The sequence below is a fragment of the Temnothorax nylanderi genome, unplaced genomic scaffold, assembly GCF_030848795.1.
Source record: "Temnothorax nylanderi isolate EJ_2023f unplaced genomic scaffold, tnyl_v1.0 TNYL_tig0413_pilon, whole genome shotgun sequence".
Classification (NCBI taxonomy): Eukaryota; Metazoa; Arthropoda; class Insecta; order Hymenoptera; family Formicidae; genus Temnothorax; species Temnothorax nylanderi.
The window spans coordinates 1-26,369 of record NW_027249475.1 but is presented as its reverse complement, the minus strand read 5'-3'; the positions used below and the strand labels follow the sequence as shown (position 1 = coordinate 26,369).

The window sequence follows — 26,369 nt, the reverse complement described above, 5'->3', positions numbered from 1 at the left end:
TTATAATATTTACACAGAGCACAGTGTGTTTTCAAATATCATCTTCGACAATCTAACTCAATGGATATCCGAATTTCTACTCACCTGGCGGAGATGCTAGGACGCAGCGCACAGTAGGATCACCCTCGTATCCTTCCGGACAGGTGCAAAACGGAACGTGATTCTGCACTGTGCACCTGGCGATTTCGCCGCAAGCACCAGGACAGGGATTCTTGCATCTCTGATTGATGCACGCTGCGGTATTCAAACATTCCGAGTTGTCGGTGCACTCCGGCCTGCAGTTCGGTGGACGGCCAATGTAGTTCTGCAAGCAGGAACATGCCGGATGCGAGCCTATAACTCTGCACTGCGAGTTCGGGCCGCATGGATTCGGCAGGCAAGGGTCTCCTTCCCCTTTTGGCAACGGCGACGTGGTGCTAATCCTGGTGCAATGCACGAAAGGATCGCCGGAGTAGCCGCTGGCGCAGCTGCAGATGGGATTATGGTTCACCGTAAGGCAGTTCGTGTTTTGTCCGCAAGAACCTGGACACGGATCCGCGCACTTGTTATTAATGCATGCCCTGTTCTGCGGACACTCAGAACTGACAATGCAACCCGGTCGGCAGCTCGGTGGAACTCCGGAGAATCCCGGTTGACAGAGGCACACCGCGTGTCCGTCGTGTGTTCGACAGTTGCTGTTGGGTCCGCACGGCGATGGATCGCAAGGATTGAGCGGCACGGGCAACGGCGTCACGACATCGATGATGGTACAACCGTTCACCGGATCGCCAGTATAACCAGGTAGGCAGGAGCACATCGGGGCATGATTGACCACACGGCAAGTAGCGTCTTGGCCGCACGTGCCGGGGCACGGATTGACACATTTGTTGTTCAGGCAGGCCTTGCTGCGATCGCAGTCGGCGTTAGTCACGCATTCGGGTCTGCAAGCGATGTACGGATCACCGAAGTACTGCGGTAGGCACGTGCAGGATCCAACGCCGTTTCGTTCGTTGCACACTGCGTTGGCGCCGCACGGCGACGGATTGCACGGTGTGCGTGGTTGCTCCGTCGTAATAGGCACTGAAAACAATTAATTAATATTTAATTAGGTAATAACTATTAGGAAATAAATAGCTAATAAGAATAACTATATTTTTTAACACTTTAACACCTCGCAAACTCTTCGCAAAGAAACACATACCTTCTACGATGGGTATACATTCCGTGAACGGATCGCCCGTGTAGCCCTCGTTACAGATGCAGACAGGATTGTGTTTTACGACATTGCAATACGTATTTACGCCGCAAGAGCCTGGACACGGATCCACGCACTGTTCGTTTTGACATGCCAAATTTCCCGGACATCCTTCGTTTATGACACACTCCGGACGGCAATTTGGTGCGCGGCCAACGTAATTCGGTAAACATGAGCACGCCGGAAAACCGTCAATCACTCGACATTGGGAATTCGGTCCGCATGGCGAAGGGACGCAAGGATTGCCGCTTGGTCTCGGTATTGGTGTTACTTCTATAATTACGCATTAATACATTAGGGCAGTGTATGTGTTTGGTACATAAACTACCGCGTAAATGTATTCAATTCTTATTTGTATTGATTTGTAATTCAAGTGATTCAAATAATGAGAGAACATTTGAAAGTGTATATAAAATTGAAGATAAAAGTTTCAAGACGATGTAATTAAAAGAATTTTGAAACTTACCTTCCTTAACGCAACCGAAGAACGGATCTCCGCTATAGCCAATCGCACAGATGCATACTGGATTATGATTGATCACCCGGCAGTCTGCATTCACACCGCACGTGCCTAGACATGGATCCTTGCACCTCTGGTTGATACACGCTGTGTTCGCGCTACAATCCGTGCTGACTACGCATTCCGGTCGGCACGACGGTGGGCTGCCAATGTAATTAGGTTGACAGGAGCACACTGCGTGATTATCAATAACGCGGCAGTTGCTATACGGTCCACAGGGAGATGGTTGGCACGTATCACCTGGTACTGAAGGCGCTATGAGAAAAATAGATCACGTTATAAATCGTTTAAGCTCCTTCTGATTTATAGCTATGTCAGAAAGGTCAGAAAAATATCACCGACGTACTTATCGGTATGTGGCAAGACGTAAGTGGGTCTCCGGTGTAACCGGAGAGGCAACTACAGGATGGCTGATGATTATAGACTTGACATTGCGCGTTAATTCCGCACGCTCCAACGCACGGGTCTTTGCATTTGTTATTAATGCAAGCCTTCGTGTGAGCGCAATCCGAATTTTGAACACATTCCGGTCTGCAGCCCTCGTAGGGATCACCAGTGTAATCGGGCAGACAAGTGCAAGATCCCGCGCCATTACGCTCTTTACATACGGCGTTTGTACCACACGGTGAAGGATCGCATGGCAATTGCGCTGGGAAGACAGCTATAGGGCAAAAATGTGTTTATCCGGAATATGCAACAATATGTCAACATTGTCAACTTAAGAATAAATTTTTAAAATATTACCTTTAGCGCAGCCTGAGAAAGGATCTCCTTCATAGCCTTCGTAACAATGACATATAGGTCGATGATTCAGCACCGTACAATTTGTGTTAAAACCGCATGATCCCACGCATGGATCCAAACATTTCTTTTGAATACAAGCTAAGGAGCTAATGCAGTCCTGATCGATCACACACTCTGGCCTACAATTCGGCGGTGCTCCGAACATGCCACTAATACACGTGCATATCGGATGATCCTCTTGGACGCGACAATCAGCGTTAGGTCCGCAAGGCGATGGCAAACAAGGATTCGTTGTTGGCGGTAAAGGTTCTAAAAAGATGGATTAAATAATATTATTTACCACTTTATATTATATATTCGAAAAACAATATATAATATATAATATTATATATCTTTTCGAAAAATCTTCTCACCTTAGCTTGGCAATGAATACATTACTTATTTAATTTCCGAAAAATTAAATTTTAATAAGTACCTTCAATTTTATTACATTTCTCATTGCGACAGAAATCTTCTCGTTAGAGAGCTTTGCGTCATGTATTTGAAAGCCGGAAAAATCAACTGTCTAACTAGTTTTAATTACTATCTTACTTCCTACGTAATTAGCAATACTTTCTCATAATTAGAACAAACTCTTTATTTAACAGGGATCCCCTTTTAACTGAAGTGCGCTAAAATAATGTATTACCTTCTTTAACGCAATGAGTGAATGGATCACCGACGTATTGACGAGGACAACTGCAGATCGGGTTGTGATTGATGACCTGGCAATCAGCGTTCAAACCACACAATTCCGGGCAAGGATCATTACACTTTTGATTAATGCAAGCCAGATGAGCCGGACATTCCGTGCTGACGAGACACTCCGGACGGCAATGCGGCGGAGTGCCTTGATAACCCGGGCTACATGAGCAAACTGCACGATCGTTCATTACACGGCAGATACTGTGTGGACCGCATGGTGATGGCATGCACGGATTCTGATCTGGCACTACTACAAAAAATGAAACCAAATTAGACTTTTTGTTACATTAATATTGTTATTACAGTTAATTTAAATCTATCATTCAACTATATATTATCACATATATAGGGATTTTAAATTATAATAAAATATTTTATGAAAAAAGCAGACATAAAAATTTTGAAAAATTATACAAACTGACAACTTATTACGTTAGATATTTTAAATTTAAGAAAAAATATTCTATCATCTAAATTAGTGCAGTATTGTGTATAACAAATGAAACAAATCACATAAAAAGTAATAAACTAAAATATGTCCACATACAAGGTCTCTCTACTTTGCAGGCTCTGAACGGATCTCCGGTATATCCTGGCAAGCAAGAACACATCGGAAGATGATCGACGACTTCGCAATGCGCATTAGCGCCGCACACGCCTGGACATGGGTCTCTGCAATGTTGATTGAAACAAGCCAAATGACTTTCGCAATCCCGATTAATGATGCACTCGGCCTCGCAACCATCTATATAGGGATTGCCGATAAATGGCGGTATGCATGTGCATTTGGCTATGCCATCGATCGCCGTGCAAATAGCGTTTTTGCCACAGGGTGATAATAGACAAGGATCATATGGTTCCGCTGGTCGTGCTGCAATAATAGTAAAACGTTTTATTGTTGAGTATTTAAAATTGTTTAAAATGCTTTATTATAGTTATGTTATTTAATATGTTAATCGTAAAGGCCGCAAAAAGCTTTTGAACTTAATATTATACATTAAAAATTTATAAACAAGATAATACAAATAATAAAACATTAAACATTTTTTTAAATTAAAATAGCTTAATAAAGTTTTTAGGAATTTATACGCACAGACTCAATAGTTGGTTTAGTTAAAAAATTATAATTACGAAATGTAATTTTTGATTATTTTAATATTTGGAAATAAACTCTTTTCATTTTGTACTATTCAATTATTGGCAATAATTACCTCCACAACTCTTGTATGGGTTTCCAATCATGAGATCTGGACAGTAACAAGGCGGTACCCTCGTGCTATTGCATCTCGCCCCAAAACCACAAGGATTAAATTCGCACTGGTCAACTTTTGGCACGCATCCTCTAATAGTGTTCGGACTTTCGATGTAGCCAGGTAGACAGGTACATTTCGCGAAGCCATTGTCCAACACGGAACAGCGAGTATTGGGTCCGCAAGGAGAAGGATCGCAGGAGGTAGTAGGAAGTGTACAGGGGAAATGCGGCGGATCACCCTCGTATCCTGGCAAACAGAAGCACTTCACCTGTCCATTCACCACCCGGCATCCTGAGTTGGCGCCGCAGGGATTACCTTCGCACTGGTCACCTTCAGGAACTGGATACATTACAAGAATGGATGATTTGTTAAAAGATTTTCTGTACACTTTGTTACATTTGAATCTATACATTTATAATTTAAAAAAAAATATATATATATATACGGTCGTCACAATTATATTTCATAAAAAATGTATACGTACTGCACTGTTCGAATGGACTTCCGGTTAGACCTTTTGGACAGAAACAGACAGGATTCCCATTGTCATTTTCGCATAAAGCGTTCAAACCGCACGGATTTGGAACGCAAGGATCGACAGTCGACACTATCTCTTGACAGCCAATGTGAGGATTTCCTTGATAACCTGGAAGGCACGTACACTGCGCTTGGTGATTACTGGAGACGCACTTTGCATTATCTCCGCAATCAAACTCGACGCAAGGATTAATGCACTGCCTGTTGAGTCGATCGCAGTATTTGTGCGGAGGACAGTCTTCGTTGTATTGGCAAATATTCTTCGTTTCTTCCACTGAAATCGTAGGATATGTTAATTTACATTTTTACATACATTTATTTATACAAAGCTTTACTTGCAACTTTTACGTGCACTAATAATTTGCATTAGATTTTCGTATCAAGTGTTCTAAATATTTAAGAAAATATTATCGATTTATATCGTGTAATTTTATTGCCCGCTATTTCAAGTAGTAATATTGATTTCATATCTCATTGTGAAACTTACGTAAATCGCAATAGGAGAATCCATTTCCGTGATAGCCTTCTTCACAACTGCAGTCCGCTCCGTGGTTCGTATTAATACAAATAGCGTGTTCCGCACAAGGATTTCGAACTAGGCACGGTTCCTGGCAAGTGTGCCCGATGCACGCTTCTGTCAGGGGGCAATCCCTGTTGCTAGTGCAACCCGCTAGAGAAAGAGTGGGAAAGCCCATGTAACCCCAGGAAGTGTGCACAAGTATAAGAATTGAGATAAAGGGAGTTTTTTTTTGCATAGCAATGTGATTCTCTTGATCTTTATGTGCGAAAAAGTATGCGAATCATGAATCGAGAGAAAAAACATTCTCCAATACAAGAGAGACGTATTCAGAAAGAATATGACGAATATCTCAAGGAGATCATTCTTCATGATCATGCACGACAGTTATAACGAGAATGAACATTTTGTGCTTTGTGAAGAAGGTCTTACATATAATTTGCGAAATATGTACGTGAGATATATGTACAGTACATACATATTTACAAATCTCTCGACGGCTATAAAAGAAGACTGAAAATAAAATCAAATGAAACCAAGCACACTGCTGGCGGTAATACGAACCTTTGATGCAAGTGTTTGTCGATGAGTCGCACAGCATACCAGGTGGGCAGTAAGGACATTCCGCCTCATTAGTCTCCACTGAAAGAATCGTATAAAATAATAAGTATTTTTTTATTGCGGATATGCAAAATGCTACTCAATCTAATTACAAACGTACCTTTGACGCAGACCGGCCTATGATATTGAACATGGCAAGCTTCGACGAAGTCGCACGGATTACCCAAAGCACAAGGATTCACGCACTGGTGATTTACGCAGGCCAATTGGATGGGACAGTCGTTGTGCGTTGTACATTTCACGTCTAACGAAACAAATGTACATTAGATGCAGGAATTAATAAAAGACGAAAACGTCATGAAATGTTAATGTACATGTCCCAACAGAAAATCTATTTGACCTCAGTTTTAACTGCCATCTTGGTATGTTCTATCAAAAACGGCAGCTATGAAACAATGCACATTTACTTAGATTTATCACATGGGTGTTGTCAGTGCAATACATAAACATGAATACACAAAGACAATGTACTTTTTCCTTTAAGACATATAGTGATATTTGTGTTACATGTGTCAAGTAAATATAGCAGCTAAAAAAGACACTGACGCGTCTACTTTGAACAAAATTATCTTTCATAGACGTTCTAATTTTTTCACAACTTATAATAATTCTAATTTTATATTTGTGAACGACAATATAGCATTACTGTATATAAATAAATAAATTCGTGTGAAAGATAATTTTCTCTGAATGCAGACGATTGAAATTGCAGTTCATTATACATATGTTAGATACAAAAAAGCTGTAAGAGAGAAAATCGTGCACAAGCGTTAATGTACATGCGTAGAGCGCTAATGCAGCAGTCCTTTGTCTGCATTTGGGAAAGCAGTGTCTGACTGCCTATTGACAATTTTCGATTCGGTCATCACATGGGACAGATAGATGTTCGATTTATAGGCCGCCCTTATGGTATCGATCGCATTCTCATTCATGAATTTACACCGATGAGAGCCATTTCGTGAAATGACTGATTCGGCAAGCAGTGTCTACAAATCTCCAGAATTGGTTGCTTCCAATTTTTATCTGGATACGATAATGTGGTCTCACACTGGAGAAAGTTTGTAGAGAACATCGGTGACAGTAAACATAAAATGACACCACAATTACGGAACTCCCAACAATAGAAATCTTTACCTGGGAGTACGCTACAATTAGACGTACTCTGCTCGGTACTTGAGTCTAAGCACACAGGCCGATGATTCGCAACGTCGCATAAGACATTCTCTGGACATGGATTGTCAGTTTTACATGGATTCCGACAAAAACCATCGATGCAAGTTTCACATTCTGTACAATCTGTATGTAAGGTACAAAACATTTCTGTTTTATTCTGAGTGATTTCAGGCGTCGTATAATATTCTGTGGTCAAATATTGCTCTGTGGATTTTTTGGATGTAGAAGGTTGCTCTGTGGTAGAATATTCCTCTGTGGAGTATTCGATTGTACTATATTGTGTCGCTTGCGTAGATGTAATAAACTGTTCAGATGGATATTCAAATGTGCTGTGTTGTTCTGTAGTAGAGATCTGTTTTGTTGTAGGTTGTTCAAATGTGGTGGGTTGTTCGGTCTTGAATCCTATAGTGGAATACTCTTCTGTAGTAGAGATCCGTTCTGTAGACTCTTCAGTTGAAATGTATTGTTTCGAAGTAGTATATTGTTCTGTGGGTTGCTGTGATGTTCTAAACTGTTCTGTGGTAGAATATTCTTTTGTAGAATATTCAGGCCTGCTATATTGCTTCGTAGTGGAGATCTGTTCAGTAGATTGTGCAAACGTAGCATATTGTTCTGTTTGTTCTGACGTCTTAAGGTGTTCTGTGGTGGAATGTTCCGCTGTAGTATGTTCCGATGTGCTATAATGTTCTGTACTAGAAATCTCTCCTGTAAATTTTTCAGTTGTAGTGTACTGTTTCAAAGTAGTATATTGTTCTGTCGAGTATTCCTCCGTGGTAAATTGAGATGTGATGTGCTCGGTAATAGAAGATTGTTCTGTTGCAGAAATATCAGTGCCTTTGTGAGAACTGTCGACATCAATCATATTTGTCGTAAATATAGGAGACTCAGATGTAATGATAGAAAATGGAGTAGTATCTTTTATATATGGCTCAGTTGTATCAACTGAACCAGTTTTGGCAGTGCTCCATTCTTGTGTAATTTCTTTGGCAGTATCACGTTCAATATTTATTGTAGATGTTTCGGTATGTTCCAAGATATCTGGAGATGACATCGTATGATCTGTTTGCGTAAAAAATGTCGTAGTAGTCATTGCGTTAGTGGTACTTTCCATATGTGTTTCAGTGATTTCCTTTAACGGTTTTACTGTTAATTCTGTGATAGAATATTGTGTAGTAGTAGTAAAAGGTGTAGTTGTTGCTACTGTGGAAGTTTCTTCATCACTTACATTAGGAACTTCTGTGGTAGGAACTGCAGTTATATTCTCAGGAACTTCAATAAGGCCACTTGCTTCCGTTGTCTTAGAAATCGTTGTTGTTTCAGTACTTTGATCAGAAACAGTGATATCAGTAATCTCAGTATAACTGAATGTAACTGGAGAAGTGGCAGTAACATTTTGAAGGACAGTTATTCCAGTTATTTCGGTTGTAGTGTCAAATTCACTCTTTGTTGTCCCAATTGTAGAAGAAGGTATACTTTCTGTAACAGTCTCTTCTGTACTATACATAGTTGAAATAGTGGTTTGTTCGATTTCGGAAGTAACAGTACTTGCTGCTGTTGTATATTCTGTTGAAGTAGATTCAACTTCAAAATCAGTACTTTCAGACGTTGGAGTGGTAAAAAGACTAGATGTTATATTCTCTAAAGTATCAACGTTTGTCGTTGAAATTAAAGTATCATTTAAAATATTAATTTCGGTTGTACTTAATATCGAAGATACGGTTGTCGTACGTTCCGGAGACTCGGTAGCAATTTCCGTCGATACAATAGTCGTATTTGATTCATTTGTCGTTTCAGTAGTAATATTTTCCAATAAATTTCCGGTAACGTCAGTTAAAGCAACCGTGCTTTCCTCCGTGTATATAACGGTTAACATCTCCGTAGTAGAAATGGGTAGTGTGAATGGCGGAATGCTAGTACCCGCTGATGTTTGTAACGTAGTGTGGACTGTTTCAAAAGTGTGATCTAAATCTATAGAATGCAACGTCGTTGCACCACCAGATGAACAACGTTTGTCGTTAGGATCGCAACCACAAATAGGCCTGTGTGCTTTAACCCGACACTGAACTGCCAGTTGACACCCGTTGATGCAGGGATCAACGCAAGAGCTTTCGACGCATGCTTCTGCGTCGCTGCAATCGTCATCGGACTCGCAAACTGGCTTGGGCATTGGATGAAGAACTGCTGCGGATACAATATAACGTAAACATAGTATCTGATAAAGTGGCAAAACTGCTAATTGGGGAGCGACTCTGATTAGACTAGGCTACAGATAAGTTTATAGTTTATTTCAATTACTACAAATTAAGAGTTAGCATGCTCGCATATAATAGATAAGCTGATTGTAAGAAACATTATTAGATCTTTACAGAGACAGATGTAACGGAAGAATCCTTCAGTAGTGAGGAGATCGACAGAATAGAGTGGGAGTTTAGGGTATGGGAAATTTGTATCTGTAACTTGGAACCTGAAATATGCGTCCAGACAACAGAACAAAGAAATCTGTGCATCTAACTATAACTTTACAAAAATAAATCTTATAAATTAAAAAAAAAGAATTAAAATCAAGTTGGTGAAGAGTAATCAAGTTTTGCGCGTATTCTGCTGTCTGTACGATCGGAAACCTGAAAAGTAGCAATTGTATGTCTCGTGTAAGGCCAGGCAATGTAAAGATGTGATAACGGCTATGAGAAATGACAAGACTCAGATAGTGTTCTGAGAAATTGTGTTTACCTTTCATGCATCCGTATTTAGTATCTGGCACAAAGCCGGGGGGACAGAACTTGCAGATAGGCTTGTGCTCCTCCACGTAACAGGGGGCATCAGCCGGACAGGTGGAGTTTCTGCATGGGTCCACGCAGCGATAGTTGCGGCACGCCAAGTCTGGAGAGCAGCCACTGTCTCGCAGGCAAATGGAGAGGGAGGGATTGCAGTTTTTGGTGCAAATGCACACGGGACGGTGGTCCAGGACATCGCAGGTTTTATCAGCCGGACACGGTCTTTTGCTTCGCACGTTACAGGGATTTTGACATTTCCCATTGACGCACGCGGCGTTCGAGGGACAATCGAAGTCTCTCGAGCAGGTAAGTGTGTCAGGGGCGCAGGTCAATTCCCCGATTTCGTTGACTACGAAGCCATATTTGCAAACGCACATAGGTTTGTGATTCCGCACCTGACACCTCTTGTTGACCTCGCAGGTATACCGAGGACTCAAACACGGGTCGCGGCACTCGCCTGTCTGCGAGTGGCAGGAGAGACTCTCCGGACAGTCGTAATCGGAGGAACAACCGATGCTCGGCGTAGGTTTGGGATTGAGCGTGTCGCATTTGGAATCTGGATGGCAGGCCGTGTGGGGCATGCCGATATAGCACTGCGGGCACGAGCAACGCGGCTTGTGCAGAACCACTCTGCACAGAGCATTGATCCCACAGGCACCGCGTAGCGCGCACGGGTCCAGACATTGTAGATTTATGCAGGCTTTTTCATTGGGGCACTCTAAGTCGCTGGTGCATTCGCGCTCTATTGTCACGATAGTGGTGTTCAAGTCGGTGTAGAGTCGGTGGGTCGTGGGTGGTGGGACAGGAAAAAAAAAGAAAAAAGCATTTATAAGAACTGTGAAAAGAAACTTTCTCACAAATAACATAAACCACATGCTTTGTATTTATGATGAAAGTAGGGTAGGCTCTGTGAAGAGGTATAGAGTAACGACTTTACACTTTTTCAAAACATCAGACATCTTCTCAGAGAAATTACAACGGCAAGCAGCGATATTTACAACACAAGCCCCCACAGATTTCAGAATAGGAGGAAATAACAACCCGTGAATATCAGCAAATATCAAGCATGGGTATATGAGAATGTCCCTTTCGCAGTTCCCAATCTGTATTAATCCTAAAATAGAGATATATATGGTGTCGACTGTAAATGTGTACCTCCTTGTATTCAAGTGGCACTATAAGGCAAATGAGTGTCTTTTTGTTTATTCAATTATATCCTCAAGACAGATTGGATACTGAAATAAACATTCTACATATGAAGTTATGTGTGAGATATGTGTGAAACGTGTGTTCTCTCATCTCAAAATTATGTACAGTATGTCCTATATTGTATAATATGTACAGGTAATGTTGTATTCTTTACTTATGGGTAAAATATGTATATATATATCCTATGTCGTGGCGACATACTGCTCCAATCACATCTGTCTCTCGATGTTAACGTTTTCACTCGATTAATACGTCTATGTATTACTCAAGTCCTACTAAACGATACATGGTTATTCTACGGACCATGTTCCTGTGATTGTCAGTATTGCTCGCTAGTCACAAATGCTGTACATATAATTAATCAACCGGTTAAACTCGGTTAAAAAGTTAGTAGGCCGTATTTTCCTACCTGTTGTGCACTCGATATCTGGCGAACCGCTTGTACCTGGTGGACACCGACAGACGAATATAGCTCCATCCCTAATACACTCGGCGTTCTTTCCGCATCCATTTGTTCGACAGTCTCCTAAATCTTTATCTGAACTACCTGTATCAACAAATCATTAATGACAATATCAACCAAAGGAATAAATAAACGAATATTTGTTGTCTCGCCACGATATTAAGATCGATATTTTTAAGATATCGAGTAGTCATATTTTGTCATATACTTTTTTAAAATTTTTATTTATTCGTTTCAATAATGATATATGTAGAAAAATTTCTTCAATTTACTTTGTAGGCAGCTAGTATTGTTATTTTTTCTATTAACGTATGCTTTAAATCCAGTAGAAAAGTAATACGTACATGCGTGCATTGGATCGCCCGATGGATTATTCGGTGGGCAATAACACTGCGGCTGATTCTTGTAAATTCGACAGGCTGCATTGATGCCGCAACGAGTGTCCTTGCAAAGATCACCGTCGCAGAGGCACACCTGATGCGGGTCGCCGTGACATCCCGGATCGCACGTGCATTCGAAACCATTTAGAGTTTCTCGGCATTTAGCGTTAACGCCGCAAGGTCTTCGCAGACATTCGTCACCGCCTGAGAATGATTAAGGAATGCAAAGAACGCGCGTGTTAAAAAATTATTCTTTTGTTCACAAGTATAATTTCTGTAACAAATATAATGGACTTGCCTTTCTTGCAGTTGATCTTCGGATTGCCAAAATGTCCCGGCGGGCAAGAGCACTGTGCTTTTCTGTTGATCACGCGGCACTGCGCATTGAAGCCACAGACGCCGTGCTGTAAACATGGATTTGTGCAAACCCCGTATTCGCTGCAATGTTTGTTCAACTCGCAATCGTCGTCATGATGGCACTCCAGCTGGTAGCACTCTTGACTCGGCTCACCCTGGTAGCCCTCTGGACATAAGCACACCGCACGATGACTCGAGACGCGGCAGAGTGCATTTATTCCGCAAGGCGATCCATGGGCGGAACATGGATTCTCGCACTGGCCATTTGTGCACGACAATGACGACGGGCAGTCAGAGTGGGTGCGACAGCCGACGAGGCACAAACCTCCATCACATACGTAGCCCTGAATTTAGTAAAACGTGTAATTTTAAGATTAAACACTTCACGATGTCAGCATTAGTTAAAAAAAGACGATACTGTCTCAAATTTTTTGAATTTATCAAACTTTACCTTTGGACATGCGTTGTTGACATCGCACTTGATACGACACTTGCCACTATGACAGACCTCGCCGCAAGAACAATCGTTCTGATGGTGGCAGCTAGTGGTGCAGAAACCGATTTCGTCGCACTCGCACGAGCCGTCGCAGGGAATCATGGTCTTGGCGCAATTGATCAATGCGTTACCGTAATAATTTGCGGGACAACTACATTGAGCCACGTGATTGACTACGCGACAGCCAGCGCATTCTCCGCACGCCTTGCCACCGTCGCATGGACCTGAAAATCACAATGCAGTTACATTACTTTGCTCGACCGAGATAGGCATATTTGAAATCTAACGTATGCAATATCTCATACGTGAAACTTACTTCTGCATTGATTGTTGATACAAGATTCGTCGCCCGGACACGTGTTATCACTGCGGCACCCAATGTCACACATGCGATTGCGGCATATTTGATTCGCGACGCAATGATCATCGCTGTTGCATATCGCTTTACAAATGCCGCCGTCGCACCGTTCGTCACTCAAGCAATTCGCATCGCTGAAAAGATATAATTATTTCGCATCGAAACACAATGATAATTTTATGCAGTTAGTTTAGTCACGTATTCTCACCTTCTGCACGTGGAATAGCACGATCTGCCGTAACACATTTGTCCCGGTAAACATTCGAGTTCAGATGAGCAGGGGAGGAATGTCTGCTTGCATCCAATACGAGCATCTCCCACCAAAGGTGATGGACACGTGCATATTTTTTGGTGATTGACGGTTGTACACTTGGCGTTTACACCGCAGGCACCGGTCAACGAGCACGGATCTGCAAGCAAAGAATAATTGGATATAATAAAATAGAAAACATTATATTTACCAAGAAAAATAAGATGCAGACAAGCAAAAGTAAATTCAACATGACAGAATTACTACCAATAAAGATATAAAAAATACCGATGGAACCCACCTAAACACTGGTTGTTTATACACGCGTAACTATCCTGGCATTCAATGTCCGCCCGGCAACCGGAAACGCACACCAGCCCCTCGCAAATCTCACCACTTCTGCAATCCTCGTCCCGTCTGCAAAGTGACTTGCAAATGCCGGAGCTGTCGCATCTCTCGTTGCTCAAACAATTCGCGTTGGACGAGCAGACGGGTGTGCAAACACCAGCGATGCAAGCCGTGCCCACGGCGCAGTCCCGATTGGCCTGACAGACCGAACCCGGCGTTCTCAGACACGCTACTTTGGCGGTCGGATTTGGTATAAAACCGGTAGAGCACGAACACGTGGCACGCTGGTTGAAGACAGTGCACTTGGCGTTCGGTCCGCACGGCGTAGCCTCGCACGGGTTCACGCACTTGTTCCCTAAGCAAGCCTCATTCGCGTTGCAATCCTCGTCGGCACGACAACCGAACGAGCACATGTTGTTCAAACAAATATGACCCAGGAAGCAGTCGTTGTCCAGCCGGCAAGTCAGCAAGCAATTGCCACGAATGCACTTCTCATTCAATGCGCAATCGTCGTCGACGGTGCAAATCGGCAAGCAAACGTTCTCACGACAGGTGTTGCCTCCGATGCAGTCCCCGCTTCCGAGACAAGACACTGGCACTGCAAATAATGAGCATTTTACAGAATTTGCAATGAGATATTAATCAGAAGATGTTCAAATATTGTGAAATCATTTGTATACTTACGTCTAACACATTCTACTTCGGAGTTGCCGGTGAAGCCTGGTGGACAGCTACACTGTTTAATGTGACTTCTGACTTTGCATTCGGCGTTTATGCCGCAAGCTCCTCTTACATCGCATGGATCTAAGCATTGCCCGTTCAGGCAAACGTCGGACAAGTTACATTCCTCCTCCGATTGACAAGATGCTGAAATAATATTACTTACATTATTCAATATAACATAATAGAAAAATTGCTTTTCACATAGATACTCTGATTGAAGCCATACGGAAACGTTGATTAAAATAAAATTCAATAATTATTTACTCACGTCGACAAATGCCTTCGTAACAATAAGTATTGACCGAACAGTCGGCTTGTGACGAGCAGACCACTGGTCTCGGACGACATCCCACACTCAGATTATTAGGATCGCCTTCGTAATCGGCACGACACTGACAGCTCGCGGCATGATTGCTCGCGACACAGTCTGAATTTGGACCACACCGGATACGTGCGCAAGTATCTGAAATAAGAAGATTAAATATAATAAATATATAATAAAAAAAATATACACTTTTTTTAAGTCCCACATGGGCAAGCATATTAGATATATTATATTTAAAAAATAATAAAATTTAAAAAAATTTAAGAAGCAAAATAATGCTCCAAAATAAATTGGCAAGCTTAACACACGTACCGAAACATTTTGGTACGTTGTTGATGTTGACACATTTGGCAGTTAGCGGACAATCCGCATCCTGCAGGCATTCTACTGGCGGTTGACAACCGCTATTATAAGGATCTCCAACTGTGCCGGGTTGACAATGACACTTGAAATGCCCTCGTGTGTTTTCGCACAATGCGCCCGGTGCACAGGGTGCGTTCGCGCAGTAATCTATCAGCTTGCAAGCACGCGTGGGTTCTCCCGTGTATCCGGGTTGGCAGGTGCAAACCTACGCCACAAAACACATTATCGTAAAGATCACTGCCAAAAAAAAACTTTTAGTACAAAGCAACGAAATGATTACTTGGACATGGTTCTCCGTTGTGCAAATGGCGTTCACACCACAAGGATTGTGCGCGAGACAAGCGATTCTACATCTGTGATAATCGCAGATCTTTTCCTGTGTACAATCATCGTTGACCTCACATTCGATAGGTTGACAGCCAATCTTGTCATCTTTAGCGTTTCCGAAGAAGCCATGGTTACAAGAACACGTCGCAGCGTGATTATCAGCCTTGCATTCGGCGTTACGGCCGCAGAGTATCACGTCGCAAGCTCTGCGACATTCCGCCTTGATTGACACAGAGATATGAAAAAAAGGAAACGTTATATATTGTCGCTATGATACAATCGATAAAAAGATATCGTTATTTACAATTTAAAATTTGGTACCTAATAAAACATAAAATTACCTGTCCAATATTATTCTTAATGCATTTTTCGTCGTACGAGCAGTCGTTGTCTGACGTACAACGTAATTCTTGAACACATATGTTATTGTGGCAGTATTGATATTCCGGACAGCTAGAATTACTTCTGCAGGTGGGCTGACAAAGACCATTGATACAGAGTTGGTCGCCGATGCAATCTCTTGTACTTCCACAGAGTGCTGCAAGTTGTAATAATTAGATTGTATATAAAAATTGTAGATTTATAAATTATATTATTTACAAATTAATTTTTCTACTTTTGTAATTATCCGATATTAACTTACCTGTGCATATTCCTCCGTTGCACACTGAACCGGTTGCACATTGTGAATCACTCTTGCAATATTGAAGCGGAGTGCACCCAAGATTTGGATCACCTGTGCCACCCGGTTGACAGGTGCATACCGCGCTGTGATTGAGCGACGAACAGTCAGCACCATGTCCGCAAACGTTCGAAAGAGAGCAAGGATCGACGCACTTGTGATCGAAGCACGCATCTGATGGACTGCAGTCGCTGTGATAATTGCACTCCAGATGAATACATTCCGTCTAAAACAAATAGAAAAAATAAATAAGAATCAAACAAAATAAAATAAGAAATCAATTAGCTATAGAAATACTCAAAAGATCAAACTATCGTTATCAATTATAATGTATTATAGTGTGCAAATTATTATAATAATGTCAAACACTTTAGAGAATTTAAGACTCAAATTTAATACTCACTGCCGCATTTCCCGTAGTTTGTCCGGGACACCTACAGATCGGAACGTGATCACGTGCGAGACATTCTGCATTTCTACCGCAAATTCCCGGTGCGTCACACGGATTAGTACATCTGTTGTCGATGCAGGCGGCTGAATTTGGACAATCTGAATCTGTGAAGCAATCACCGGGTTGCTTGCAACCAGTTTTGAATGGATCTCCTACTAAACCATGTGGGCAAACACAGGCGAACGATCCTTCCGCGTTTTGACATCTACACAATTTTTAAATGTTTTATTAAAAAAAAAATTTGTGAATTGTAAGCTTATATAATCAGCTGTAATTATAAATTTTACTCACATAGCTGAGGAATGGCAAGGATTTTGCACACATTCATTAACATCAGCACAGATATCGCCGACGAGGACGAAGCCAAGATAACATTTACATACGCTGACATGATCGACGGCTACGCAATTACCATATCCGCAGTTTACTTGATTGCAAGGACCTGATAAAACAAGTAATCACAGATTTAGAAGATCGTATAATCGTTTTTTTTTTTCGAAAATTAGTTTTTTTTTACTAAAACATTGAAGTATCAAACGCAAACACGATATCAATGTAAGCGTATAACTTACTGCTGCATTTGTTGGTCTCCTGGTTGCAATATTTATCCGTTGGGCAGTCGCTGTTAGAAAGACACTCTACTTTGAAGCACCCTGAGGCATCGCCGATGTAACCAGGTTGGCATTGGCAACCAGCTGCGTGATCCAGAACAGTGCAAATAGTATTTAAGCCGCAGTCAATTAAAGAGCACGGATCCGAACAGTTGTGTTGAACGCAGGCCTGCGTATCAAAACAGTCCCTGTGCGTGGTGCACTGATGCGGCAGCACGCAACCTGATCCTAGAGGGTCGCCCGCGGTACCTGAAGGACACGTGCAACGGTAAGATCCATGGAGATTAATGCACTCAGCACTCGGATGACACGGTTGATCTTCGCACTCGTTGATATCCAGGCAATGTTCAGGACCGGCAATAAATCCGTGGCTACATCTGAAAAAATAAATTTAATTTCACAAATCTCTCGAGATAAGTTATGTTATAGACATTCAAAAAATAGAGACGCAATATACGAATAATTCGATAAAGCCTGGATTAAAAAGGCAATACCTGCACTTGCTGTTAATGCACACTTCGTCGCGTTTGCAGCCAACATCCGAAGTGCAGCCTGCCTCGCACCCGCCATCAATACACAATTCGCCGGGCAGACAATTACTATCGCCGTAACATATCTTCACGCAAATACCGTTCTTGCAACGCTCGCCCTGCGCGCAATTGTTCTGTTCCGAGCACTGGCATTGGCATAATCCCGAGACGCACAGATGCTGGCTGGGACAATCTTGCGAAATTTGACACACGTTTGGCACTCGGACACAGCCTTGCTCCGGGGTAGGATTACCGTGAAAACCGAGAGGACACGTGCACGCGACCGCGTGATTCGAGCAACTGCAGATCGCGTTTGGTCCACACACGTCTTTTCTACTGCAAGGATCTAAAAACACGAATTTATTCCTTCACTCACAAGAGCTATGGCGTTGCATACATTACGCTATCTTGTGATATTTTCCAAAAAATTTTCATAATTCTTATCTGTTTTGATTGAGAACAATTAGAATTAGAATTGTAAAAATTGTAATGTAAACTATCAGATGTCTTGAAACTTAAAATTGCGTTTTTCTCAATACTCCGGATGGACATTCATCGTTTTTCCCCGGTACCCTTCATATATTAATGCTTAATTTGCATAGATGTATACAAAGTATTTATTTCATATAAGTGAGAGTCAAAGTTACATAACGTGACTCGTGACATATACCTTGACACTTGTTGTTGATACACGATTCAGTAGTCAGACAGTTTTTATTACTGCGGCAGCCGAGGATGCAGCCTCCACTGACACACGCCTGATCCACTAGGCATTGAGAATGCCCAATGCATGATACCATACACTTGTTATTAATACATTTCTCTCCATCCGAGCAATCAGCGACTGAACGACACACAGCTGAAACAGCAGAGATCATCCGTTTCATAATTTGAAGTTCTTCAATGTTATTTTAGATTTATGAAAAATTCTATTTAAAAAATATGTCAAATTTTTCTCAGATACTTTTAGAAATAATTGAACAAGGATTTTCGAAATATTTCAATATTTGTATGCATGAAAATTTCTGATAAATTGCGCGGAGTTTTTCATATTTATTTAGATTTCTACAAAGATGTGACGGGAAAAATCTGAAATATTTCACTATTTTGTCTGAGTTTTTCTGAAAAATGTTCCAAATCCTATTTAAAAAATCTGAGAAAAACTTAAAATTCAGAGAAAGTCTTAAAAATTTCATAGAAATTCTGATTAATAATGTAAAAAATGCTGAGACATTTTTCCATCGGGGAAAAACATCAGATATGTTACCTCTGCATTGTCCATCGAGACAGACGCTGCCCACGCAGTCGGCGTCCACCGCGCAGTAATTAGTACCGCGTACACAGCCGTGTTCCGGACCTCTCGAGGACGGCACGAATTTCTGGATACACCTGCAGCTCGGTTGACCGTTGACGATTTCACAGAGCGCGTTGGGACCACAGGCGTTCTCGCACGGATTGACGCAGCGTTGCTCGTGGCAAACGGAATGCACCGGACAATCCTTGGGACCGGAGCAATATCCCTCCGGCTGGCAGCCGTTCGCGTAAGGATCGCCCACGTGATTCGGCGGGCACTTGCATACTGGATTATTCGTTGGACCGACGACGCAGAGCGCTGTAGGATGGCAGGAGTCCGGATGGCATGCCTCCACGGCGACGCACTCGACGTCGGGCACCGGGTTCGGGCGGAGCCCAGGCGGGCACTGGCAGATCGCCTTGTGATCGTCCGCGATGCAAACCGCGTTCACGCCGCACGCGTTCTCGTCGCAGGCGTCGTAGCAGGTGTGGGTGAGTCGGTTGCAGAGCTGGGCCGGCGGGCAATCGATGTTGTAGACGCAGGGCACCGCACGGCATCCGGACGTCGCGTCGTTCGGATCGCCGGCGTATTGCCCGGGCGGGCACTCGCAATTCGCCACATGATTATTGACGACGCAGAGCGCGTTGGGACCGCATGTGACGAAGTCGCAGACCAATTGACAAGCGAGCGGGCCGTCCGGGGTACCGCGACACGTCTGATCCTCCGTGCACTCGCTGTCGGTGGAGCAACGGTTCTCCCGCGGACTGTGGCAGCCTCGACGATCATTCGGATTGCCGGTGTAACCCGGTAGACACTCGCAACGGCCGTGATGGTTCTCCGTCAGGCAGCGGGAATTCGCGGTGCAGGTGAAACCGTCGCAAAGCGACATGCACTTCAACACGCCGAGCGCGTCCGGTCTGCAGCCCTCGCTCGAGTGGCAGTCGTCGTCGCTTATGCAGTCGGGCACTGACGGTTTCTCGCAGGACGACAGTACCGGATTCCACTCGTAGCCGTCCTGACATTTGCAAGTGGCGTGACCGGGTACGATGTCGGGCTCGCACTTCTGATAGGCGCCGCACACCACTTTGCTGCAGGGATTCACGCAGTCGCGCACCCCGCCGTCCAGGATGATGCAGAAGGAACCCGGCGGACAATCCGAGTCGTGCGCACATCCGGGTATCACGGACTTGGATGGCTGGCAACCCTCGACCAGATTGCTCGGATTGCCCTGGTAACCGTCAATGCACAAACATGAGGACACGTGATTCTGCGTGATGCACAGTGCGTTAGGTCCGCATTGCAGTTTGCTGCACGCGTCCACGCACTTGCGGACCCCTTTGCCGATCTGGAAACAAATCTCCTGCGGCTCGCATTCGAGGTCGTTCGAGCAGTGATGGTGCAAGTGGCAACCTTTGTGCAGGTCGTTGGGATTGCCGCTGTAACCGGGCGGACATATACACACTCCGTTCTGACAGACGGATCTAGGGCCACATTTTATGTCGCTGCACTGATTTATGCACTTATGATTGACGCAGGTGTAATCGAAGGGGCATGGTACAGTGTTGCTGCAAACGCAGGTCGAAGGATCGGCGCATGGTCCCACTTGTACTTGCTGACATCCGACAAACGGATTGCCGAAGAAGCCGTCCTTGCAACGACAGTCGTAGCTCCCGAGGGTATTGATGCACACTGCGTTGCTGCCGCATGCATTTCCGTTGCACTCATTGATGTCTAATAAAGAAATAGAAACATACATTCGCATATAATTTTATATTGATCACAATTTATACTTGTCGCAAACAATGTTAATATGTTATACAAAAAATCGATTATGTTTTTTATATATTTTAATCTGATATATTTAAATATACCAGTTCTATATTTTAGTTATAGAAAACTGCTAACTTTATTTGTAGAAATTAAGCAAAAATAATTATTAAATATTTTCTAACACTAGCTGTAATTTTATGCGGCTGTTTCGTTTCGAGGAATCGCGTCTATTTTTCGACATTCCACCGTCGCTAGGTGCTCTCCTTCGTCTCGAGTCTCGAGCATCGTGAATAGAAAAACGCACGTGACAATGGAGCCGGTCGATAACAGCTGATGACGACAATAACAGCTGATCGACCGCTGACGCGTTTGTCATCAGCTGATCGCCCGAGAGTCCGAGACAAGGGCCCCTATTCTCGAAAAATATCGCATACGATATTTTAGGAATGTCACTAGAAAATCACACTTTGCAAGTGTGCTATTTGTTGCAGAGTGTGATATTCATGACATATTGTATGCGATATTTTTCAAGAATAGAGCCCAAGGTCCTTTAAGCCAAAATAGCTGAACATTCGTTCGCCCGTCAGCTGATCGCCTCATTGGCTACGCCTCCGATCGCCACTCGATAGTAGTAGCTCACTATGCGTAAAGAGCGATTTAGAAATCCGTTTTTGCAGCGTGCGACTCGATTATAGATCCTTTGCTTAATTCAATCAGAGTTCAGTAAATACATTTTCGCGTTCGAACTGGAGATCGCGACGAGTGCTACCGTGCTCGGTCGAAATCTGTAAATACTGCACATATCCTATTTCTGACTTTAAATTAAAGACGTAGTTACTCGAGACTGTGTTTCCTTTCTTTTTTCTGTGGAACCTTGCGACGCGCTCGTTCTCGTGTTCGTTATCATGTCGCAAACATTATTAAAGAAAAAGAATTTAATGCAAATTAAATGAGAGCATGAAAGAGCTGAAATTAATAGAAACTAACCGAAACATTGAATGTATGGATTGCCAGCGAAGCCAGATGGACAGAGACACTCGACGGCGTTCGGACCCGCGTTGCAATGCGCATCTTTTCCGCACACCGCAGTAGAACAATCGGACTTTTCTTGAACGCCGCAGCCATGATAAGGATTCCCGCTGGTACCCGGATTACAGACACATTTCGATTCTTGAAGACCGTACTCGCAGTGCGCATTTCTCCCGCAGAATGGATCGCAATGTGGTGGTTGAACGGCTACGGAGAAAAATTTATTTAATACGGGAGGAAGTATTACTTATAAACTATTAAATATTGTTTTTTTTTTCATGCAAAGGAACATTTACGAAATAGAATAAATCACTAACTCCTTTTTTTTTACACATTATATGTACATATATACCGCGTTATATTTGTAATACTTACGTGGCATACAGAGAAGATCAGGGTTGCCGACAAAGTAAGGGTTGCATACGCATTTATTCGTTAAAGGATCGCACATGGCTCCAATGCCGCAAATCACTCCTTCGCAACGCCGTTTGCAACGTCCGCTGATGCATACGCTGGGGTCGGCGCATGGAATTTCAGGAGAGCAAACATCCGGAACGCACTGTCCACCGGGGAAAGGATTGCCCATGAAACCTTCGATGCACTTACAAGTCGGCCCGTCGTAGCTAACGATACATTGAGCTCCGGTGCCGCAAACAAAACCATCGCATTCTGAAATCGAAACAAAGTTTTATTTCGCATATACATTTTAAAAAATCGTAGCGAGGATTTGTACGATAAATTGATAACGTACCGACTAAAAGTATTATATAAAAACTAAAATTGTGCTTGTATTATAAATAACTATCAATTTTCTTTCAAATTTGAATAGATCATTTATTCTGTAATACGCAATAATTTTTCTTTTAAAATTTTCAAATATATTTAGAAATAAAAATTTCTTTTATATCCTTTTATATAATCTAATTAAAAAATTATGTTCAATGTAAAATTATCTAGACTTATAATTAGAAGATTATTTATAAAATTTGCACTCACGTGAGACACATTCGTTATTCTTGCCTTCCGTGAATCCGATCACGCATCTGCACCATGCCGCATGTTTATCGGGCTCGCAGTATGCGTTAGGACCGCAGGGTACGTTGTCGCAGGGGTTGACGCAACTTCCTTGGACGCATGCTAAGTAATTCTCGCAATCGTCGTTTGACGAGCACTCACTCTTGCCGGTCGGGACTCCAGTACAGCCAACACCGTAAGGATCACCAATCATACCTTTGGGACACTCGCACGTGTGATCTCCCTTCGTGTTAATGCAATATGCGCCGTGTCCGCAAGGATTATTCGCACATTCGTTCACGTCGATACACCCATGCTGTGGATCACCCTCGAAGCCAGCCTCGCACATGCACCGCGGCGGATCGCTCGGTGTGCACTTCGCATTGATACCGCACGGGAAACGATCACAAGGATCTGCAATTATAGAATTTAATGATAATTAAGTGAAGAAAATATCATGTTTGCCATGGGACTGTATAATACGAGCTGCGACAGTAGGGTACGAGTAAATTTAAAATTCGCAGACTTACTCTTGCAAAGATTTCCTTCTAAAGGATCCGTGTAGAACGGCGGTGGGCATACACACTCTCCGGGCTGCACGCACTTCTCGTTGGCCTTACATTCGTTGTCGTTGGTACATCTCTTCTGCGCCGGGGAGCAGAGCCCGTTGTACGGATCGCCACCGTATCCGTGCGGGCACACGCACTGATGAGAACCTGGTAGGTTGATGCACTCGGCACCGTAACCGCAGACTTGGTGACCCACAATGCACTCATTTATATCTGCATACGAATTAATAATTGTCAATTAATCAGTTATGTCTGGTTTTCTTTGTAATTATCGTCAAATAAATTTGCAACAAAAATAAAATTTCTCTTGAAATAATCTTTGTCATACCTTCGCAGGAGCCATCAGACTTGGTCGTGTATCCTTTAGGACAGGCGCAATAACTGACACCACCGGCAATCGTTATGCACTCGGCACCACTAGGGCACTTTTCGCCCTTCGAGCATCCGGCCAGCATGCATTTACCATTGACAATCTTGTATGGCGGTTGACATTGACATTCTATGCTGTTGCATTCTGTAATTTTTCCAATAAAAATGTTAAATGACTGACGTATGTTTTGATGATAATTATAATTAAAATATTAAAATATTAAAAACTATAAATCAAGAGTCTTACCTTCGCAAAGCGAGAAGGGGTTTCCATTAAAGCCTGGCGGACACTGGCACTCGTAGCTGCCAGGGAGATTCTTACAAATTGCGTTGACACCGCAGGCGGGCTTTTCTCTGAGCTCCATGCACTCGTTAATGTCCCTGCATTTACCGGTTTCATGGTCGCGCGTGTAACCGCGTTGACAGATGCACACGCTGCTGCCTACGAATTCATCCTTGATGCACTGTTCTCCAGCGGGGCAGGGCGCACTAGGACCGCACACGTGAGGTGTTTTAGATTCCTGGCAACCGCCGCTGTAAGGATCGCCCCTCATGCCGTTCGGACACTGACACGAGAAGGAACCAGGCTCGTTGTTGCAGATTGCGCCCGGAGGGCACGGGTTTATCGCGCACTCGTCGATGTCTCGGCAACCGTCCTTTACACCAGGCTTTCCGCTGTAGCCGTTGCTACAGAGGCACGTCGCCACGTCGTTCAAGAGCATGCAGTGCGCATTCGGTCCGCAAGACAGGTCTTCACACGGATCTGATCAAACAAATTGTGCATTGAAGATATTTTGTTCACAAAGATAAATCTTTAATATTTCACATAAAATCTTCTAATCTCATTATTCTGAAGCAGAATATATCATATCACATACGTCTGCAATCATTTCCGACATTAGGCTCGGGACACAAGCATCTCTTTTGTGGATCACAAATAGCGTTTCCTGGGCAATCGTCGTCAACTTCGCATCTGACTATGCCAACACACTTAATGTAAGGATCGGGATCCGGTATGGTTTCTTCCGGACAAGTGCAAGCGTAAGAGCCTTCAGTATTGGTACATGTTGCTCCATGCCCGCAAACGTCGGATTTGGTACATTCGTCAATATCTACATTTATTTTAAAACATATAAGTAAGTAAAAAAGTAATATAAGTACAAAAACAAATAAAGTACAAGAAAGTACAAAAGTAAAAAAGTATTACTGAATTATAATTCTTATAAATATATTCGTAAATATATTAGTAATTTATGTCAATAATACAAACAAATAATAAATTTTTGCGAAATGTCATTAATTAATAATTCATCTTGCGCAAATTTTACCTATACATTGCTTGAAGGCATTTCCTGAGTATCCGAGTTTACATTGGCAACTAAAACCACCAGGTGTATTCGTACAAATGGCATTTCTGCCACATCTTCCGGAAGGTCCATTTATCGCATCGCATTCGTTTATATCTAAGTAAGAAAATCGCATTAAGAAATTCACTCGCATAAGTGAAAACTTTCTGTACACGTTAAAGAATAATTATCGAATATTTCGATTCGTTAAAAAAATATCTGTTTGCTTACCGACACATCCAGCCGCTATATCGTTCGGATTGAAGGTCCAGCCATCTTCGCAAATGCAATAAGCTTCGTGACCGTCGGCCTTGCAGAAGGCATGTTCGCCGCAAGTTACCTCATCGCATGGTGCTGCAAAATAATAAAAATGATGACAAAACTATAACTTTTTATATTCCATAAGAATTATCTTTTCTCTCTATGTTGGAAATTAAGCAGAAATAATTGTTAAATATTTTCTAGCGCTCTAATAGTTATAAGCGGCTGTTTTGTTTCGAGCAATCGCGTCTATTTTCGGCCGCTTTTTCTGACTTTCCACCGCTCAGTCGTTGACAGGTGCTCTCCTTTATCTCAAGTATCGCTAGTAGAAAACGCACGAGACAAACACTCGAGACAAAGGAAGAGTCGACAATATCAGCTGATCAACCGCTGACGCGTTTGTCATCAGCAGAACGTGAGACAAGGCCCTCGGGGCGCCCGGAAGGAATGCTGATGCGATTCTCAGACGTTCCCAGCTCGCGCCGGAGATGGACATCCGGAGGGGTTTAGTAAGAAATCCGACATATCTCCCGGCCCTTCCCCGAGAGCCGAGAAAACCTATGCAATGTTTCTCCTCCGTTATAAAAAAGGCCCTTCAAATCAAACAGCTGAGTTTCTGTTCGCCCGTTAGCTGATCGCCTCATTGCATTGGCTTAATTACTTATTGTTACAGGGGGCATAAAATCTGGAATTTTTTCGAAAACCGAGGAAATAAAACCCGAGCCTT

The 26,369-nt window shown here is 42.8% G+C and overlaps 1 protein-coding gene across 1 annotated transcript in view; it reads right to left on the bottom strand.

The window, feature by feature from the left end:
- Positions 1-25,735, bottom strand: part of LOC139782443 (uncharacterized) — a gene marked incomplete at its 5' end in the record, with an annotated part of 70,246 nt that extends 44,511 nt beyond the window's left edge. Inside the window, 42 exon segments of the mRNA XM_071721474.1 lie at positions 85-1,059; positions 1,181-1,507; positions 1,701-2,009; positions 2,101-2,415; positions 2,499-2,807; positions 3,187-3,492; positions 3,790-4,113; positions 4,454-4,834; positions 4,980-5,306; positions 5,520-5,702; positions 6,114-6,191; positions 6,271-6,414; positions 7,305-9,524; positions 10,074-10,859; positions 11,736-11,873; positions 12,134-12,373; positions 12,468-12,870; positions 12,978-13,246; positions 13,339-13,514; positions 13,589-13,790; positions 13,932-14,576; positions 14,663-14,845; positions 14,970-15,164; positions 15,339-15,594; positions 15,670-15,936; positions 16,058-16,254; positions 16,360-16,624; positions 16,802-17,054; positions 17,141-17,291; positions 17,422-17,837; positions 17,955-18,336; positions 18,661-18,849; positions 19,258-21,015; positions 22,042-22,290; positions 22,459-22,752; positions 23,080-23,511; positions 23,628-23,879; positions 23,995-24,180; positions 24,283-24,798; positions 24,914-25,147; positions 25,364-25,498; positions 25,613-25,735. Of these exon segments, the coding sequence (XP_071577575.1) occupies positions 85-1,059; positions 1,181-1,507; positions 1,701-2,009; positions 2,101-2,415; positions 2,499-2,807; positions 3,187-3,492; positions 3,790-4,113; positions 4,454-4,834; positions 4,980-5,306; positions 5,520-5,702; positions 6,114-6,191; positions 6,271-6,414; positions 7,305-9,524; positions 10,074-10,859; positions 11,736-11,873; positions 12,134-12,373; positions 12,468-12,870; positions 12,978-13,246; positions 13,339-13,514; positions 13,589-13,790; positions 13,932-14,576; positions 14,663-14,845; positions 14,970-15,164; positions 15,339-15,594; positions 15,670-15,936; positions 16,058-16,254; positions 16,360-16,624; positions 16,802-17,054; positions 17,141-17,291; positions 17,422-17,837; positions 17,955-18,336; positions 18,661-18,849; positions 19,258-21,015; positions 22,042-22,290; positions 22,459-22,752; positions 23,080-23,511; positions 23,628-23,879; positions 23,995-24,180; positions 24,283-24,798; positions 24,914-25,147; positions 25,364-25,498; positions 25,613-25,735 (15,990 nt within the window).
- Between the last annotated feature and the right edge of the window lie 634 nt (positions 25,736-26,369).